Consider the following 22,326-nt stretch of genomic DNA (forward strand, 5'->3'; position numbering starts at 1 on the left):
TGCTAGCACCATGGCGGGTGCTAGCAGTTTTGAGGGCTGAAGGTGGTCCTACATGTTATTAGCAGGGTGATCATAATGTTATGGCTCTTCTGTGTATGTAGAGCGTATGCAACCATACATGTATGGCAAGAAGACTCTTTTCTTATGTCTGCTTAAAAATCATCTAATGAGCATCTTTTTTATTTTTAAATTCATCATTTTTCCATTTGTCGATACCTGAACTATTTTGCATAATAATAAATGCACATTGTCTCTACTAAATATACACTTAGTTTCATTTCATCAATCGACGTCTATTATTAATTATTCCAAAAAATGTAACTTGCAGTTAACAATTGATAAGCAGTGTATATTATTCAATACAATTCATGTTTCATTTTTTTCTGATGTAACTTTTTTAATTTTGAAGTGATAGCTAATACGATAAAATTATATTTACTTGTATGAAATTATTTTTACTTACATAAAATATTCATCACAAATCAAAATATTCTTATTACTCTATATTTATTTTTCAATTTTTGTTTTCGTAATATATCATCATAGTTTTACATAGTAATTATCTCAATTAATTACATCAAATAATTAAGCTATTGTTATAAATATATCAAAGCATTAATTTTAAATAAATATATTCTATCCTTATTTACAGCTTCCAGTATGGAAGTCTAGCGCACCCGTATTGGATTGGACTAAGGCTTGATTTAGCTACAGGATGTAAGTACATTGTTATTAAAATATTTGATTACGTTACAGTAACGCTAAAAACACTATAATTATTTATGGATTGATATGAAACTGCACCGGATGTTTCTTAACCTTGTGAAAAAAAATTTAAGAGAATTTTAGGCATCATAAGTTCAGAGACAACCTATGGTAGGAAAAGTCATCATAGAACAGGAATCTCATGCGGTTTTGAACCAGTACGTTTACTTATATAAATCCATATATATTTCTTTTACGGACAACGGAAGTTCTTATTTCTTTTTCGCTTTGGCAACAAAATAAAAATATCAAGCATGTGAGTAATCATAAGTATGAAAGCATAAACGTATATGTTTACAAATTTCTATAAAATTTAATAAACGTTGCAGAAGCAATAATTTAATTAATAAGTATGCATTTAGTTCCTCTATATTAAGTTATTTTTATAAATTTAATTACATGTCAAATATTTAACAACGCTATAGTAACGTTAAAAACATCAGAAGCTTTTCAGGTCTGATATGAAACTATATAAGGATGTTGTATGTAAGGGGGTAAGGCTATATATATATAAGACAATGAAAGTCTTAATTTCTTTTTTGCGTTTGCAACAAAATTGAAATATCAAGTAAGTGAGCAATCATAAGCATGAAAGCGTTACGAATTTCTGAAAGAAAATTCTTTTCTTGCATGGACAACCAAAAGCTGAAACAAACTGAGCTATAAGTTATGAATTATTGAAAGGTTAAAAATGAATAGCTAATTTCAACAAACAAAATGTTCGATATTATGTTTTAATTATACTTATGCAAGTTCAATAATAATAATAATTTTATTAATTGGTATTCATTGAAAAATGAGTATTAGTCGTGCTATCACGCTTTTTATGTGTAATAAAAATGCTCGAAGTACAGAAGAGATCGTTGATGATAGTTATAAAAGACATGACACTGAGAGAATGCGTAGGACACGTGCTGATATGTTTTTTAAAGGCATAAATATTGTTTTGTTTTTGCAATTTTTTCTATTGCATGTCATTTATTTTATTTTTGTTTTATTTCAATAATCTACTTTTATCACGTTCACGCCGGGAAAAGTGAAAATACTGGTAGAAGAACTATTTCAATATTAGATAATATTCGGGAGGAGTTAATCTATTCTCAACAATAACAATTCACTGTAAGGAAATTTATCAGGGCGAAGAAGCAATTCAATATAAAAATTGCATCCGTTAAAAACAATTGGTAGTTATGGATTTTTATTATTCCCGGAAAAAAACTAAAAAATGAAATTTATTGTTACCAATTTTTACTCCGGTGCTCTGCCAAGATGAGACAATCTAGCGCGACCCACCGGTGGGTCACCCCGGCGTGAACGCGTTAACTAAAAATTTTAATTTTTGAAAAAGGCTTAGTTGTGAAGATTTCACTAACTGATTCAGTTTCTTAAGATTTTACGCTAGAACACATTTCAAATTTGTATAACTTGGTAGCGAGCAAAGTGAGCATGGTTTTCAGAACTAAGCATATAAGATTGCATAGCAATCTTTGGGAATCGAGTCCACAAGCTATATTAATTTTATGTTAGTTTTACTTTTTTTAATGACCAGTGTCGCAAATATCAAACAAACGATACAACTTTATGGTTTAGATATTTAACATCGAATAATATTAATACAGACATAATTTTCTTAAAAAATATTATGTATTAATGATTACTAAGTTATAAAAAACATCAAAGTTTGATTAATTTTTATCACCTCTTTTTTATTTTTTCAAGACCAAATTTGTTTGATAAACATATTCCTATTAAAATGCATTTGCTGAAATTTAGTTTTTAGTTGTTCACTTAATTTAACGCTTTCGTTAGAAGAGTGCCGTAATTAGCCGGCGTCAAGTGATACCGTTTGGTAACAGTGCCAAACTGCCACTGCCTATGAGCGTTCCCCCTCTAATGAGGTGAATCGTTTTCGAATCCCAGCCATGTTTGATCGATACGAATTCCGCACCAGGCTCGCACCGACCACAGTACTGACGTAAAATATTATCNTAGCGAGCAAAGTGAGCATGGTTTTCAGAACTAAGCATATAAGATTGCATAGCAATCTTTGGGAATCGAGTCCACAAGCTATATTAATTTTATGTTAGTTTTACTTTTTTTAATGACCAGTGTCGCAAATATCAAACAAACGATACAACTTTATGGTTTAGATATTTAGCATCGAATAATATTAATACAGACATAATTTTCTTAAAAAAATATTACGTGTTAATGATTACTAAGTTATAAAAAACATCAAAGTTTGATTAATTTTCATCACCTCTTTTTTATTTTTTCAAGACCCGAGGAAAATTTGTTTGATAAACATATTCCTATTAAAATGCATTTGCTGAAATTTAGTTTATAGTTGTTCACTTAATTTAACGCTTTCGTTAGAAGAGTGCCGTAATTAGCCGGCGTCAAGTGATACCGTTTGGTAACAGTGCCAAACTGCCACTGCCCATGAGCGTTCCCCCTCTAATGAGGTGAATCGTTTTCGAATCCCAGCCATGTTTGATCGATACGAATTCCGCACCAGGCTCGCACCGACCACGGTACTGACGTAAAATATCAACAGTGGTAGACGAATAATGGGTTAGAGCCTGCTTGCCGTCAAGCTAACCGTGGGAGGTTTTCCTTTCCAAGTAAAGTAAATGCGGGTTAGTTCCACACACACACACCAACATTTAACCCGCACCTATGCCCCTGAAAGGGCATTTATCGGTTAATGGCTAAGGTTAGAAGACAAGACAGATAGAAAAAAGAGAAAAAAATAGCAAATAGCAACAATATAGGGAAGAAATTAAAAAGAAATATGAAATTAAAAAAAATACAAAGAGTGAAAAAAGAAACGATTATTCTATTAGTTAGGCAGAGCTGCCAACTTGCTCCGGACAGCAAATATATGTTTTAAAGTGGTAGTTTATCAATTGTGATTCTTAGTTTAATAAATTTAATTTAGTAGATTTTTGCTCACCACTATTTCTAAATAATTCGTAAGCTTATAAACATCACCACTTTATAGTACTTATATCTTGCTATACCTTTTAAAAAGCAAGGAAAACTAGTCAAATATTTGCAAAATTTACTATGTAGTTATTCACCGTTATTTTAATTATTTTGGCGTGTCCGGAGCAGTTGGCATATCTGGTTAGGGCGTTTGATTAAAAAGTATCCGGAGCTAATTGGTCAAGTTTAGTAGTGGTTGGTGCTCAACATTGCATATTTTTGTAATTTTTTCATGAAAATTATTTCAGGATTTCCTCGCAATTGTCTAGAAAGTTAATCAGGTTGGTTGCCTCCTGTTTCAACTTTGTACAAAAAGTCCTCCACGAAGGCGAATTTTTAACAGTACTTGATCCAGGAATTTCTTTGTCTTTTGGAGTGGGTTCAAAATTACAAGGCTACGGAGTTGAATATTAGTAGTCGCAAACCCGAATTTGGGTCGGGTGCTCAATGATGGTTGTAAAATAAAATACAACTAAAAGTATATTTTGAATGAGCTTAATATGTCATATAAGTAAAAACACGTTTCTTCTGTGTGTAATATTTAGGAATGAAGTATATTTTGGCTCCTGAAGTGAAATATAATAAGAAGCCGTAAAATAAAACGTGCTTACTCAACGCCTCCTATAATTGAAAGCCTTCACACGTTTTTTTTATAGGTACAGGTAGTCCGATCAGACCACTATGAAGGATATCCACTTTCCGAACGAGTAATTAAATACAAAATCTAGTTAAAATAAGAAAGTGGTAGCAAATATGTTACTAATTTTTTAAAATTTTATTTATGAATATTATTGGTTTGCCTTATTCACTTGTCAACCACTACAGATTCAATTCTCAAATTTATAAGATGAATTTCTCTCAATTACTTTTATAAAAGGTTATGGGTTCATCCGCACAACTGGTTCACTTTTTAAATAGTCTGGGCGGACTACTTATAAAAGACCGTGTGGAGGCTTATTTGATGTAAGAGGTGATGGCTCACTTCGCAGTGTGGTGAACTATTCAGTGGCGTCTTTTCATCAGAGCAAATTATAGCAATGGAAGGTTTAAAAATTGTCGTTATGGATTAATTCTCCCCTATTTACGCACTCAACTTACGCAAAACTGTTTCGTTAGCTTTTTTTTTTTTAAATTACAGTTTTGAGCGAAATTCTACTTTTTATGTTGCTTCAATTTTGTTTGAAATTGAGAAATGAGCTTAACTAAATTTTCAATTTAAACCCACAGCGTACAAATGGAGTGATGGTTCTCCATTAGACTATGAAAACTGGGCACCAAATCATCCGGATCATAAAGACAAACGCCTACAGTGTGTGTCTATGGATGCTAAGTCTAAGCATTGGACATCAAGTCTGTGCGGCATCGTCAGTTGGTTCGTGTGCAAGTCTCCAAAGCGTAATTTTTTATTAGATTCTTTTTATTAATTTCAAGTTAAAATTTCGATTCAATTTTTAATTTTTTATTAGATTCTTTTTATTAATTCCAAGTTAAAATTTCGATTCAATTTTGAATTTTTTATTAGTCTCTTTTTATTAATTTCAAGTTAAAATTTCGATTCAATTTTAAATTTCTTATTAGATTCTTTTTATTAATTTCAAGTTAAAATTTCGGCTCAATTTGCCGAAAGCAATTATTTCATTGACTATTTATAGCACAATAATTCAAATTTTTTTGTTGTTGGATGCTTTTGTTTAGGGTCTTATAAATTATGTTTAAAAGCAGAGAATGACCTATTAAACAACTAAGACAATTAAAAAAAATCAATTTGAAGAAGTACCTTTCTTATTGTCTTCCTTGTTTTAACTACAATTTTTCAATTATTACGATAAATAAGTTACCTTACATCCATATTTAACATTATTAAAGTGAAAATTTATTAAAATGAATTTCGTGAAGATGCTAAATAATCCTTTAAAATTTGTCTTTGTTTCGCAAAAATTCGGACTTAACAGGATGCAGCCATTTTTTAGTCAACAAAATTAAATTATGATTAAGGAAAGGCTGTAAAACGATTATCAGAATTAGAAAAAAAAGGTAAAGTTGATCGGGGAAAAAAAAACTTGACATGCTTATCAGATAAATTAACATATTTTGATTTAACCTTTTCTAAAGCCTTGGTAAGTATACTTACCACCAATTTTTGAAGTCTATGGTGAACTTTTTTGACACTTTTAATTTAGGTTTCTATTTGTTAATAACTTCAGCTTTCTTGAAGTGCGTTTGAATAAAATTGGCAATCATTTATTAGTTTAAGAAAACGCATAAGAGTTATAAAATGCGTGATTTCTTTTGAACATTGCAGCATTTATAAAATTCATTTTAAATAAAGAATAATAAAAGTCATCAAGTTCCTACTAATGGGTCGTGCTAAATATACTTACCACCAAAAAATGGCTTCTTTATAAACTAAATGAGTTTTTTTTCTTATATCAATTACTATTCTTANAAGCCCATGGTGAACTTTTTTACCACTTTTAATTTAGGTTTCCATTTGTTAATAACTTCAGCTTTCTTGAAGTGCATTTGAATAAAATTGGCAACCATTTATTAGTTTAAGAAAACGTATAAGAGTTATAAAATGCGTGATTTCTTTTGAACATTGTAACATATAAAATTCATTTTATAAATAAAGAATAATAAAAGTCATCAAGTTCCTACTAATAGGTCGTGTTAAATATACTTACCACCAAAAAAATGGCGTTTTTATAAACTAAATGAGTTTTTTTTCCTATATCAATTACTGTTCTTATAACAATTTCAATTCCAAAAATACTTTAATTTACCTTTACTAGAAATAAATGACCCATTAAAGGGTTAAAATAAAAATTAGGCTGAATAAATGTAAATTTATTGGGTTACCACATCTTTGCTCAATTTATAAGGTCCTACTTATATTCTTATTAATTTTTCAATACATTTTTTTTATGTATTTAAGATACTTTTTTTAGGAGCTGAGCCTTATGCTGCTATCATTCCTACTCGGCCACCAAGTGAGTACAACAACCAATTTTTAAAATTTTTAATGTGAAAATCATTACTCTAAGATAAAAAAAGAATCCTTTCAATTAAAAAAAATTCATTGTGTATGTGTTTTTGTTAATATATATAAGATGCTTCCCGTAGTATAATATTGTTATTAACCACATTAAAAAGAGTGTTGATTTTTCAAAAAGGTGGTGAAACACAAAAATTTAAAATTTGAACATCTTTGTTTTATTTATAAGAATAGTCTTGATCCCATGGCAGGCTTTTGCAACATATTGAATATTCAATTATGCATAAAATTCTAAGTATAAAATTTAAAAACTAAATTCAATACTTCATATTTTGTAAACAATTGTTGTTGTTGTTGTGTTGTGTCCAATCCTTCAGGATCTAGCAACAGCTAGATCAGATCCATGAGACCATTTACCCTAGCAAAGTCCAGCACCAGAAGTGGACTTGCATGTACATCTTCCTGAGCTAACCCCAGGATATGTCCAGGGGAAGCCGGTAACAGATAACACTTAGTCTGGTAGACCTTTTGGTCGGATACAAAAGTCATGCATTTCAGGTGCCCACTTCTAGGTCTGGAGACAGCCGTTTGATGTTTTCTGTCTCCCTTGAACTCTAGAGTGCCCCCCCCGGGCATTTCCTACTAATCCCGGGATGGGCGGGAGGGACCAGCCAGACTCGCTTATCTTTAAATTTTATCGGAGAGAAAATCTCTTGATAGGTAAGAGCATAATCAGTGGTCGTCAACGCAGAGCAGCCTCTTTTAGCTAAGTTATCTGCGACTTCATTTCCAGAGACGTTAACATGGGTGGGGATCCATTGAAAGTGGACATCCCTATATTTTGCTATAATTTTAAGATTCTTGATAATTTGAATGCTCACAAGGTTATCCACACGACCCCAATTCTGCAAGTGTTGAATGGAGCTTCGGCTATCAGTAAGGATCCATATATCGCTAGAGTCTGTACTGTGAAGAATGGCCTTTAATCCCTCGTCTATAGTAATTAATTCACTTCTGAGGACTGAACAGTTATCTGGGTTGCGTCTTGAATTATAGACAATGTACTATTTAAAAATATCTGCATATTTGTTTCAGGAATAAAGTACTTAATATTTCTTTATTATTTATATTTAGTGGTTAAATGTGAAGGAGGGAGGACAAATGCATATTACTATCAAGGATACTGTTATACTATTGGGATCGTTCGACACAGTTGGCATCGTGCCAAGAGGTACTGTGAAGACATTGGGTACAAACTTTTGTCTATTCACAGTGACTCTGAAATCGGATTTCTACTGAGAATGGTAAAAATGTTTCTAATCTTTACTTTTTAAGGTATCGTTTTTCTCCAACTCTTTATATATTTATGTATAAATTGGGTTTTCAGCAGAGGACAGAGTGATTTCAAAATTAAAAACCTCGAAAACAAAAGAGCGATTGACGAACGAAACAAACGGTTTTTCTTCAGCATAAAAATTGTGAAAATTTTATAAGGTTAATTGTCAATAGATGGCGCTTTGCCGAGTTCCTGAAAATAATATAAATACAGATGGAAAGTACTTTTCTTTGTTATATTCCAATATCAGAAACACTCGTAGTTCAATTAAATAAGGTTTAAACTTCTTAATCCTGTAAAACAACCTTCTTTCACGTTTCAACACTGTAACTGATGGCTTGCGGCGATATCTGTTGGCAACCTTTGGAACTAAATTTCAAAAGTTCTATGAAAATTTTGTGCAGGTTTCACAATAATGATACTGCTTGTTTCATTCCTCTATTGTCTTTTGCTTCCAAGATTTACAATTTTGAAATCAGCCAACCCTTTTCTGGTCACCTTGTATTATGTAAGATCTATCTTTTCATGACCACTAAAAATAATTTACAAAAACTCAAATGTTGTTGGGTCATGTCACAAATAGCATGGGATGCTGATAAGCTATTATGCTAAAGAGTTATTGTCCAAAAATGTATAAAAGTAATTCCAAGGAAAAATATTTCATATCTGAACTCTCATATTGTACAGAAGTAATTTCTGGACTCCGGTTTCCTGTTTAAAAAAGAAAACTTGAATATTTATTCCAATGGAGGTATGACGCTGGCCATTAACAGGTTAAAGTTTCATTTTCAAAAAACTGTTGACTTTTTCCGGAACAGCAAATTTCGACTGAAAATTTTAGTCAGGCAGGAGACATTAGCGAGTGTAACTTCAGACTTTACTTTTTAAGTGAATTGAGATACTTTAGCTCTTTGTTGCCTAAATAGTGGTAGCTAAGCGCTTAAAAATAATTCGTTTTACACTTCTAGTGGTTTGCAACATTTGTAGAGTTGCAGACTGACTGCACTGCTCCGAAAAGACTTTAAAAAAACCACTGGTCAAAAGGATCAGACACTTCATCTGAGTGTAGTACGTGAAGCAATAGGAATTAAAGTCTTTAGAAACGACGTTAAAAAAATTACAAGTAGAATTTTTATTAAAATACGTGCACGTTACGGTGTCACAGTGGTACACCTTTATTAGACTTAAAGTATAAACTCCCACCTCTTATCTATTGCAAAACACTGCTGAAAGAAGGTCATATGTTCAAATTTTCCTCATCTTATACAGTTCTTTAACGTATTTCATGTGTCGACCAGGATTTCTGAGAAAGTTTCTACAAGAACAGAAACTCAATTGTTAATTATTTTGCTGTTATATCACAGTTTTCAAATATTTAAAAATCTTTAATTTTTTTAAGTCTTAAAATCACTTTAATATTAGTACTTTTAACTGTATATTTAACTCAATTTAATATTAGTGCGGCGTATAATAACTAATTATTTTATCAACAAATTTTTTTCAAAGTCATAATTTGATGGAAAAAATACTTTGACGCCTTGCGTGTGATAAAACTCATAAATATCATGTTAATAACTAGATACAGTTTTCATTAGGCATTTAAATACGCACTTCTTAAAACCATACAAACTTATAAAAATTGAAGTAGGAAAAATATTTTTTTAGATTTTCGCAAAAAGTATTCATTTTGATCCCCCCCCCAAAAAAAAAGAAATAAAATATTTGCTAATATTAAAGTGCTAGAATGAATTTTAGCAACAATAGTTAAAACATTTTGTTTCCCCGTTCATGATTCATTTTACCATTTTTTAAATTTTTGAACAGGGTGGCTAGAATAATTTGCTGTTTTAGAACAATGAGTATGCTAATTTCTGTGTTCTGTGAGTTGGTTTCAGTATTTTTGCTGTAACATCGGAAGTTTTTTGAACATCATCATAGGCTTGGTGTCCAAATGTTCAAAATGGAACAGGCCATAAGATATATTTTCCCCCCTCCAAAATTCTAAAACTTCGTTAGGAGAAAACCTTTCGACTTTTTAAGTTCGTCGAGTTCACAAAGCATTAATATTACATTAAAAATGAATTCTTCATTTCAGCTTTACGATAATAAGGATACCAGTGGGAATCGAGTGTGGATTGGTTTGAATTCTCTCAGTAGGGGTATTTTTAGATGGTCGGATGGAAGCCCAATAGATTTCACTTATTGGAACGAAAACGAACCTAATAACTACCAAAATCAAGAAAAGTGCTGCAATATGTATGTAGGAAATGGTAAGTCCTTTTATTAGTGCTACGACACATTGTCTCACGAACTTTTATGTTTTACATTTCTGTTGAAAAACCATTTATTGTCACGCCCTTCTTCTGTTTTCTTGATTAAGTAAAGGGGAGGGGTTGGAGGAAAGTATGTAAGCACTTCCTAGCTAACTATGTATACAAAAATTCTTTTAATAGTAAATATTTTGGAAGATTTTACATGACTGAACTGTGGCCATGATTTGAAAGAAAACTGAAAAATAAAAATACCATTTATTCTCAGTGCAACGTAGATATTCGATTGGTCTAAAAAGCCGGGGTTTAGAATCAAAATCTTCAGATACTGATGTGATCATCATCAACGATGAGAGCTGACATCGGAATTTAGTTTATAAAATTACTAAAAACGAGATAATGTGCAAAAGCGTACTCTTTTTGTACTTTAGAATTGACTTTAGAAATGGCTAGAAAGCTAGAAATTGGAATATTAGAAAATTAGAATTAGAATATTAAAGCTAGAAAAAAATTATCTACTTTTTCTGCTAACTTTGGTCGATGCAAATTTTGTATGGGTGAAAAATGACACCATTTCTAAAAGTTTCAAGCATGATCTTTCAAAGTATGCTAAATGTTTTACCATGCAAAATATTCCAAAACATTTGATGCTGGAAGCAAGATTCGCATTGAGTTAGTATAGTGTTTTCGTATTTTTGTCCAACCCTTGTAAATAAAGTTTCGCAAACATTGGGGAAAAATTATGAAATATCTAACAGGTCAGAATAAATCTAAGGCTTATTTTGCATTTGTTGTGACAATTGTGAAGCGTTTGTAATTATATTCGAGAGGATGACGTCATTGCTCTGGCAATTTGGTAGTCTCAGGTTCTGTCCTCCAAAGAAGTAACAAACGTAAGCATGTATTCTGTCTGACGAAAATCTTATGTTGGAGCCATTTATAAATGATACCACACTTTCTTCTTCAATATAATTTGCCCCACCACCCCTTTTTTGCAAAGTGTTAAACTTTACCATATCCCCCAACTCTCTTTTTAGATATCACGCTATATTATATAAACATCTGATAGCAGTGCAAAAACAAAACATAAAATATAGATAATTTTTCAAATTTTATTTTCTGATAAAATTTTTAATCTTTACTTCCGTTTTTCAGTAATGTTCGTGGGCTTGACAATAATAACGTTCAGATGTGTATTTATTTTAATGAGATAGATGAAAATAAATAAATAAATTAAACATATATACAAATATTTGATCTGCTGATTTTAAATCATTTTTTTTACCAAACTGTGCAATATTACACTTTTTGTTGTCCAACAAACTATCCAAATTTCACAGACCCCATTCTTCTTCTCCAAGTGATACTTTACTTTTGGGTTGCCCCTTATCGAATCGTTGTTATTTGTAACATCGGGAACCAAAACAGTAAATAAAAAATTTCCTCTCTGAAAAAAAAAAAAAAACTCTACATAACTAGAAATTCTTTCATTTTATTCAGAACTTGAAATTACACTGAATAGTCTCTCAAAAGTTAACTTGAAATTTCGAAATATATATTGGGTACTATTTAAAAATTTCCTTAATTCCAGATTGACAAATATTCCTTTCCGATTTTTTGAGGGAAGAAAACACTGAGTCAATTACATTTACATTTGTGTTATTTTACAGTTTCCGAACAACATCAGATAAAATAGAAGTTTTAAATGGAGTCAGTGCCGGATTAAGCGTAGGCGGGGTCCTAGGCCATTCAAATTTTTGGGGTCCCTTAGATTAAATTTTTTTTCTTGTATATTTTATATTTATTTAAATATAAAAGTATTTATATATCTTTTCACATAAGAAAGCATATTTAAACTAAAATAAGTATAACATTAATAACTAAAATAAGTAATAATAAATATGATTAACATTTTGTAAAAAAATTATCGTACTTTACTAATATATATTTGAAATATATATTTGATTTTTTTGTTTTTCTTAATTTTCTAAAATTTATTTTCAAAAAATCCATTTTAAGAGGCAATGGTCTAGTCTAGCCTAGAGCCCCTGAATTAGACAGGCCGACTTATCATTTATTGTTGGAGCAAAGAGCTAACATAAGCACAGCGAATAAATATTTTCAAGTGGTAGTTTATTAATTGTAATTCTTGGTTTAATAAGTTCGATTTAGTAGATTTTAATCCACCACTATTTCTAAACAATGCGTGGGCTTATATAATTCACCACTTTACTGTACTTATTACATGCTCATACCCACCAACTGCTATGGAATTTCCGTAGTTTCAGAAATCTTCTTTTCAGACGGTAGCAAAATTAATGTCTTAATATTTAAAAAAAATTCATTTCAGCGTAACTTGTCCACTATTACTTATAAAAGTGCAGGCCTTATGGCTAGATTCTTAAGTTCTGATAAAAGTTTTATGAGAGATCCATTTGCCTTAAAAATTTCTACTTTGGTTCGCTACCACTAGAAAGAATTATTTTCAAAATCCTCATAAGTTGGAAAGTATGCATGCTTTACATTTTTAAAAGAAAGCAAAAGTTGTCAACTATTCGCAAAATTTACTTTGTAGTTATTTACCGTTTTCTAAATTATTTTGGCGTGTCCGGCTCAGTTGGCATCTCTGTGATAACATGACTAATACTAACATAACGTTAACGTGCGAACTTGTTTGCTCCAATATTGCTTGATAGGTCAGCTCTGATAGTATAGGAGCCTTAGTCTAGCCTAATGGGTAATCCAGCACTGAATGGAGTGTTAGCATCGTTTCCTGCGTCAGAATCTTTTAGATCAGCAAATTACTTCACCAACTTCAATTGGGCAAATAGACATTCTGTCCTCTTCACTTACCCTCCAACATTTAAGGTTTTAGTAAAAGTATTTTCCCAGTGGTATTGAACTAAGACCGAAATTTTTAAAACAAGTATAATATCTGATAGAACTAACCCAATTTTTCGGTGCAGGATTACCTGCCATGGTTAACCCAACGGTTAGGGGATTTTAATTTATGATCCGGATAGTTTACGTCAGCTCTGTGGTCGATGCGAGCCGGATCAGATTTCGTATCAACCAACCAACTCTGGGATTAGAACCTAAATCAACTCATTAGTAGGCTTGGGCTTTTTTGCACGTGCCACCTTGGCTCCTAAAACACCGTTTATAATAAGAAAATATTTTTAAGTTCACTGAGAAATTTTACAATGCACGCTTTTCCCTATCAATGTAGAAGGAGTTCAAAAATCATAATTTCAAATTTACTTTTACGAAGAAAAAAAAAATCAGCAAGAAAAAGAATTATCTTTCAAGTTTTCTACATTCCATTTTTTTTCGTTTTAAAATAAAATGTAGATACTTTTATATTTATTACTGATTTAATGCTTAGGTTTATGGAATGACGAAAATTGCAACACTGAAATGAATTTTATATGCAAACAAAACAAAGATGCTCCAGATGTGGATGACAAACTGACAACAATAGATCCCCTTATAGGAAACTGCAAAAAAGGGTGGCTCCCTTATCGTAAGTATGAATAGTAAATTCCTTTCCTTTTAAACTGCAATGATTTGAAAAGAACTATTATCGAAAAAGTGACAGTAAACTTAACATTTAGACTAAATACAGGATATCCAGCTGAGGAATGACTGACTTCAAAATTAAAAAATTCAGAAACAAATGACATGTTTGTTGTGTAAACTCTAAAACTCTTATGCAGAAATAGTACCTACATTAGAAATTTTAGTTACAAAAGTTATCAACAGATGTCGCTGCAAGCTACCGATGACCAGAACGATTAGTTCTTGCATTGAAACATGAAAGTAGGTCGTGGCACTGGATTATGAAGTACCATGTAATTTGTTTCTGGAACTGGAATTTCCCAGGTAACACAACAGTTCTACGTCATTTGAATTCCTGGACTTTGTATAGCACACAGCAACACTTGTTGATAACTTTTGTTGCTGATTTTCAAAAGCTCTGCATGGTTTTTTTCGTATATCGCAATGAATATACCGTTTGTTTAATTCCTTTATCATCTTTTTCCCCCAGATATTTTTAATCTTGAAAACAGTCAGTCCCTCACTAGACACCATGTAGATGTTCTCATAGAAACGATACCTTTTATAAGACACAATTTAATGATCACAAACCGTAATTAACACTTTTCCGCGAATGACAGCAATACTGTCGTGCAATTGAAAAAATAACGTTAAGTGCTTCACGAATTAAGTGGCTCGACAACTGTACTCATTTTATTTCTAATGCTATGACCGCTATCAGGGTATTTCAAAAAACCGATAAAAAAAATTATTTTGTGAAATTTTTTTGCAATATCTAGGTTGCATATAAAGATTCCAAATATATAAAAATCTCAACTTTGCATTTTTTGTCACTCATGTTGATTTTTCAGTTGCACGGCAGGATAGTTGTCCAATTTTTGGCGATAAGTAAGCAAATGACGGTTATATCTGTCCTAATCTGGAATTATTGTAATAATTACAACCATTGATTATATACCCTTTGCACTTAAAGCAATATACGTGTCGCCATAAATTATCAACCATTTTGAATGTTAAATGTTAATCACTTTATTGTTTAGTTTCAACTTTATTTAATAGCCTCCAGATGTTGTATGGTAATTCTGCAAACAGTGGGTTTTGCTTTGTCTTGTAAAGTTCGTTTTTTTATGTCTTGAAAGAATCTCGAGTGCAAAGGGTTCACAAGTTTCAGCAGTAAACAGTATGTCGTGGATCATTTATCTTCGTTTTATTTTCTTCGGACAGGACACAACGTTTTTCTTAAGTAAACAAGATAAAAATTTAACACATGATTTAACACAAAATTTAACACATAAGTCACTGCTAAAGAAATGTAGAAAAGCAGGAGAGCAGGAAAGCAGGCCTGCTTTTCTGCATTTCCTTAGCAATGAATTATGTGTTCAATTAGTAACATAATGTTACATTTTTATCTTGTTTATTTAAATGTGTTTTTTGTAATTCACACTATTTTTATATACTGATCGTAATGTGAGATTACGAATTTTATTCTCTTCATTTTGATTGTGCTTCCATTATAAGGAAAGTTTTGCAAATAGATAATTATTTTAAACAAATTTCAGATGGTAATTAAAATTTTCCGGGAGGGGGGATGCAATATAAAAAGCTTCTGTTAATCTTTTTATGTTATTCATTATTTGCAAATCATTTTCTTAATTTATTATTCAAAACGCAGCGTTTTCTCCCACTTTTAAACTCACATCCTGTCCTTTAATTTACTTTTGGCTCAAGTATGCGTTAATTAAAAGTAAGGCATTTTCCCCTTTTAATGATCAATGGAACTCTAATGGCTAAAATTAGAATTGAAAAAAAATGTCCGTAAGTAAAGAGAAGAGGCGGAAAACATGTTGGAAGTGAAAAAAAGTGTTTATTTCTCTTCGAATCGGATCAACTTCTTTGTTATTTATCAAAATCTATCTTACTATTTATTTATCGAAGAGTAAAGAATTAATATTCACATTCTGTACGAATACTCTATCAGCCAGTGACGACGGAATTAAAAAACAGCGAAAAAAATAGTCAATTGTTGAGGCAAAAACGAAACAAAGGTAGGCGAAAATCAAACCAGGCTGTGATGAAATCCAATCTCCAACGCCGATGACGAGAGGGGAACTTTCAGCGGGTGAGGCAACGTTTATCTCCGTAGCTGATCAAACTAAACCTTTTTTTTTTCTTTTCTTTTGTATTTGTTTTTTCATCTATGACAACTCCATTCCTCAGCTATGTGATCGGTGCTCTCCTGTTACTTTTTCTTATCTTTTTATTTATATATTTGAAAGAAGAATTTTATTAATCCTGCACCCGTTTCATCAGGTCTTAACATCCTGCCGGCTTGTGATGATAGCAGTTGTGCGAACAAATCAAACAGGCACATGATTTAAAAAAGAGCAGAGAGATGAATGACGAGAGAGAGAGTGTGTGGATATCGGCAGAGAGAGAGTGTCACAATTTCGTCGTGCTGTTGCATAAAATGTTATGGAAAATCTTGCAAAGAAAATCCGTAAAATGTCTCGATTTAGGGAATAAGGGAAATCTTAGTAATTGTAATTGGTTTATCAAACAGGTCGCGCGATTCCCTCAAAGAGCAAAGGGAAAAATGTCTAAAAAATAGGTTAAACGACTGGATGTGAATTTAAAAAATTTTAAAGTGTGAGAAAGCGTTTCGCTTTTATCTATCTATCTATCTATCTATCTATCTATATATATATATATATATAAGTTCAAAATGAAGAATAAAACAAAGAAAATTATGGATAAATAGAAAAGTAGAAAAATTATATATAGAATATAAATAGAAAAATTATAAAAACTTTGCGGATATAATCGTGTGGACTGAAGAAAAGATTATATATTTTTTTCCTGTTTTTTTTCCGGTTTTTTAAATAAAATTTCATCCTTTTTTTTTTTAATTTTTTTTAATTTTTTTTATTTTTTTATTTTTTAATTTTTTTTATTTTTTTTATTTTTTTTATTTTATTTATTTATTTTTTTTTGTATATAAACTGTTGTTTGTTATTTTTTTACTTATTATTTCCCCCCCCCCTTTTTTTACACATGTCTATAATTTTTCTTTGTTTTATTCTTCATTTTGAACTTATCTAATGACTTCTGTTTACTTACAGCTTAAGCGCAATAAAATATATATATATATACATATAATTCTTGTTGCTTTTAGATGATCGTTGCTATTTACTGAGAGGCTCAGTTGCGAAAGATAGATTAAATTGGACAGATGCTTCCGAATATTGCACTAAGCTTGGCGGATACATAACATCCATTCGAAACTCAAAAGAACAAGGTTTGTGTAAAAATTTGTTTCAATCAGAAACAGTTTTTTCTTCTTTTGCATGAGAATTTTGAACGAATCTTTGATATTTTCTCGTTGCTAATTTCAAATCTAAAATACATCTCTCTTTACTAGCTACAGTTTTTATGCAATACAATAATCAATATTTAAGAAGGATTTTTTTTTAAAAATTTATTTATATGAATGCTGAGTGTCCCGTTTTCTCTGCTACGTAGGGAGTGGTAGGAAGAAGACTATAATACATTTCAGTTTAAGATGCTATATTTTAAGGTCATGTATTTTTTTTGTCTTACGTGTTACTTTAAAAGGACCAAATAAGTGTATATGTATGTATATAAACCTGTATGTTTTTTATAAACTTGTAAATTCAGATAAAGAATATGCCAAATTAAAAATTCCATTTTGAAAAAAATCTGTAGGTTCTGGAACAAGAATAATTTCAGGTTTCAAATCCTCATATCTGAATAAGGAAAGATCAAGTAATTGTATATATGCAACAAAAAAATTTGTTCCTATATTTACAAAAAATTATTTCACTGAGTTTTTTAATCATGATGTTTTAGTGATTCTTGCTTATTCTTAATTAGCATTTCGAAAGAAAAGCATTTCCGAAAATAAAATTAATAACTAAAGGATTTAAAACGTAGTTTTTAATATAATCTTAATAACAATAAATATAATAGTATATCTTGTAGGCAAAGAAAAAAAATTTCGGCATCATTAGAATTATAAATTTGTAACATTGTTATGTCAAATAGAACAAGCTGTTGATTTAGTATATTACCATACCTGCCAACTTTTAAACCCTTCCATTATGATTTTTCCCAGTGGTATTACAAAGGAATTGAAATTTCAATTTTAAGCAAAAAAATACGTTGTATTTGGAAAAGCCAAAGTTTTCAACCATGATGGCAATACATGATGGCATTTGTTTAATTTTTTTAAGAAGAGTGGTGATCAAAATCATTTAAAAATTAAGTTTATAAAAGAAAAAATAGTATATATTTGCTCCCACTTTAAATATGAAAATAAAATTTTACGCCAAATGCGTAAAAGTTGGCAGGTATGTGTTACACATATATATGTAGACGCATGCCCATATATCTGTGCACATATATACTCATGGGTGAAAGCCCTTATATAGCAAGACGGAAAAGAGAAAAACCTGGTACGTAAAACATTTCATTCCAGCATTTTTTTCGAAAAAAATGAAATATCTGTAACTATCAAGATTTCTTTTATAATTCTGGCATATATATAAAACTGCTTCTTTTCCAAGATAAAGTAGATATTGTTGAAAAATTTAAAAAAAGAATAAGTAAACTCCTCCCCAAAACTAGCTATAACTGAAATGGTTTTACTACCAGCCTTTCCTCTTTTCCGTCTCGCTTTCACCCCTGTATATACTACATACACATTACACATATATTTGTAGACTCACTTGCTCTTATACTGAATGCTATTTATACGCATCCTAGTCAAATAGAAAAACTGGTAGCACAAATTGAAGAGGTAGAGGTTTGCCGCATTCTTTTGAATAAAGCGATGTTTCAAAATTATCGATGTTTCAAAATTTGAAGCAAATTTCAACAAAAGATGACGCTGCGCAATAATAAACATTATAAAACGATTGCTGCTTCTAAGACTATTCCAATTGAATTATAATCACGAAAGTCTGCTAATTTTGTGCACTATTATTGCTGCAAACGATGATTGACTTCCAATAAAGTCTTATGTTGAAATAAACCTTTATTCGATATTCTTTTTACTTAATTTTTGAAATCGATAGTTGTTTATGGGACAACCTGTGTTTGCACATGTATAAATAACACGGTAATTTTTCTCGAAGAAGAATTATAAAATACTAGGAGGCTTCGCCCTCTGCTCGCTAGTGCTCGCCAACCCCCGGAACTGCTTTCGCAGTTCATTTCGGATTGCTCCGCAATCCGATGCTCGCTTTGCTGTCTCATTGGATACGTTCTTAACGTTTAGCTTTTGCATACTTTTTTGAACCCTGAAGTTCCGAAAACTTCTCACTGTAGAAAATTCAACCGTTTTTTCCTCGGCGACAATCGAAGATGTGGCACACCCATATTCGGTTAGAATCGAAGACAAATGCTATTGTGTTTACGTAATGAGTTCACAACTTCTTAATTATATGGATAAATACGAAAAAAAGTTTAGAGATTTGTACAAAACGCCTACAATTAAAAATGAAAACTGTTGCCAACGCGAGAAAAGAAATATCATTGGTTTTATTGATGCATACGTATCAGCGTTTTACATAATATAGATATGCAGTACATGGGACAGTAGAATTAAAGAGTATCTTTTTCAGCCTATCTTGCATTTTTAATGCAAAATGCGAAGTCAGATACTTGGATCGGTTTTCATGACACAATCGAATCTGGAAAGTATTATTGGATGGACAATTCTGACATCTCCTATACTAACTGGGATAGTGGTGAACCCTCCTTCTTTGGAATACAAGTAATACATTTACTTACACATTTTGTTTGATTCTTGCGTTTTTATTAACTTTTTTTACTCTAGGCAAGCGGTTCCCAATGTTTTAAGACTATGGAAACCTAAAATGATAGAGCTACATTTGGCGGATATCCGAGACTTAAGGAATGAATTTCATCAGCAATCGTGAATACATTAATTAACGAAACACTATTAATTATTTTAAAAATATGTAATGATCTACATTTTATTAAATTTTTTGAAAATATTTAAAAATTTAGTGAATGAGTGAAAAATAATATTTTTTCATTAAATCGTTTGATCAATAGTAGTCTTAAAATTAGTTTTTAGAACTCGCAGGACTAGAGCGTTGTCTGGTCGAGTTATTGATTTTATTTCAATGCATGCATAAACAGAAAATGAATGAGCTGAAATTTGGTTCACATTACTATAAAAACGAAAAAGGATGAAAAAAAAGCCCCGCCGAGAATGCTTATCAGAGAAACATACTTTATTAAATTTGGGTATTTTTATTTAATTTGAAACAATAATGGAACTTCTCAAAAAATGAATATATTTTTCATAATTCATTTATTATATTGTTATTTGAGAAAAAAAAACATTCTTTTAAAATTTCTTTCTTCACAAGCATTTCAAATAAATAATTTCGTAAAAATAAAGGAAATATTAAATAAATATCGGATTACAAATTGGGTATAAATTTAATTACAGGTTTTGAAAAACATTACTAGTTAAAAAAAATTTCTAGCGTTCCGAGGAATACCATTTGGGAACCACTGCTCTAAGGCAATATCTGCACAAAATTTTAAGTGTAAAAAACTCGTTTCACACGTTACCAAACACTTTAAATTTGACGTTTGCGCTCAGAAACACCTTAATTTTTAATTGTTTATGACTGCCTTATGAAACGGAGCTCCAGTTTGGAAGTGAAAATAATCACATTTCGACATAGTTTTTTTTCCATGTCCTCGGCGGTTACTTACTCATCTTCTCTTCCTCCCCCTCCCCCCAAAAAACAATTAATATCTTATCTGGAATGTTCTAGCTTTCTTTTCGATGTATTACTGAATAATTAACTAATAAATGCATTAGTACACTTCACACTAATTATGCCCCTTAAATTATTAACTAAAATGTGTAAAACCAGGAAGTCTACAGTTCACTAAAAATTTCGTGACCTTTATTCCAAATTTCATAATTTTCAAAGATTTTTGAGATAAGTAATTTTTGAAATACAATTCATCCATCATTATCGAAATTTATCTGGGAGCACGAGGCAGTTAACGTCCCTTTTCCCATCTATTTTGAGATTTCATCTTTACGTGGCTCTTTCTGGCATCTGGAATGCAAATTGGAGCGAAAAGAAATTTATACATATTTTGTATTCTAGAAAAAGGTGCGTCGCGACAAAAATAAGCTGCCATTGGCCTGAGGTTTATGTCTTCTCTCAAGTTTTTAAAAGTAAAAATTTCATTAAACCCTGCGGTATCGCAATTTGTGATTTTTTTCAAAAAAATTGCAATTTAGCCTTGGAATATGATAATCTAAAAAAAATCTACGTTGAGATCGCGATGTGTGTTCTTATTTGGGATAAACCATCTTGCTTTAGTTATTTTTCGGAGTATTTGTTGTTGTGTTGTTGACGCATGCCTGTTTAGGCAGAAGGGGTGCGATTGTTCTTGTTTTTCAGTGGCGCCATCTATGGCTAAGAATTCAATTTCTGCCACACCATACGTCACACCCGTTTATAGGGCGGACCCATTCATACATCCATTCATTCATCCACAGATCGTAATTTTGACCTGAATCAGAGAACAAACGAACTCTAATCCAGTGCCCTCAGAGGTATTGATTTGTTATGAGACCATGGAGGACTTTTGCGACACGACAGATTTAACGTGCATCAGTCACTTTACTACACGGGAAGTCTTAGGCCGGTGGGGTTTAAACCCACGAACTCTCGGACATGGGCCCAGTGCCCTACCGACCAGGCTATCCCCGCCGGAGTATTTTATTCTTGCATCTTTTGAGTTGCTCTAGGAGTGATGGGGAGATGTTACACCAAGTTGGAGATGCGTAAGTTAGGATGGGACTAATCATTGAGTTATAGAGTAAGCGTTTAGGTCTGAGTTCCATTTTAGAGTTCTGAAGAAGGATTTGCAATTTGTGGCAGGCTGCTTGTGCTTTGTTGGTAACTCATTTGACATGACAATTCCAATTAAATTTGCTGTTTATGACCAGACCAAGATACTCTGCGCTGTTGACAATGGGGATAACTTTGTTAAAGAAAACAACTTAATTTTTTGATAGGATGGTTTCTCTTTAATGTTGAATAATTAGTAGCTTAGATTTTTGTCCGTTAATTTTATACTCCCAGTCTAGACATTAGGTTTTTATTTCATTCAGCTTTTCTTGGAGTTTCTGTAGGGAAATGTTAGTTTTTTTTACTTCGTAACGACTCCAGTGTCATCTGTAAAAAAAGGTGTGATACTATTAAAATCTTGTCTGTCCACAGGAAAGTCGCAGGTAATAATTCATCCAATGAAGCTTATACTAAAGAATAGGAATTCATTTTTAAAAAGAAGTGATAATTCACAGATCCCCCAAAACAGATTTTAGTTTG

At 31.4% G+C, this 22,326-nt stretch overlaps 1 protein-coding gene across 1 annotated transcript in view; it reads left to right on the top strand.

The window, feature by feature from the left end:
- Nucleotides 1-22,326, top strand: part of LOC107452426 (macrophage mannose receptor 1) — a gene marked incomplete in the record, with an annotated part of 59,857 nt that overhangs the window by 17,893 nt on the left and 19,638 nt on the right. Inside the window, 8 exon segments of the mRNA XM_071184907.1 lie at nucleotides 653-717; nucleotides 4,981-5,148; nucleotides 6,702-6,743; nucleotides 7,883-8,052; nucleotides 10,180-10,354; nucleotides 13,740-13,877; nucleotides 17,085-17,207; nucleotides 19,555-19,706. Of these exon segments, the coding sequence (XP_071041008.1) occupies nucleotides 653-717; nucleotides 4,981-5,148; nucleotides 6,702-6,743; nucleotides 7,883-8,052; nucleotides 10,180-10,354; nucleotides 13,740-13,877; nucleotides 17,085-17,207; nucleotides 19,555-19,706 (1,033 nt within the window).

This window comes from Parasteatoda tepidariorum, chromosome 9 (assembly GCF_043381705.1).
Source record: "Parasteatoda tepidariorum isolate YZ-2023 chromosome 9, CAS_Ptep_4.0, whole genome shotgun sequence".
In the NCBI taxonomy this organism is placed as follows: Eukaryota; Metazoa; Arthropoda; class Arachnida; order Araneae; family Theridiidae; genus Parasteatoda; species Parasteatoda tepidariorum.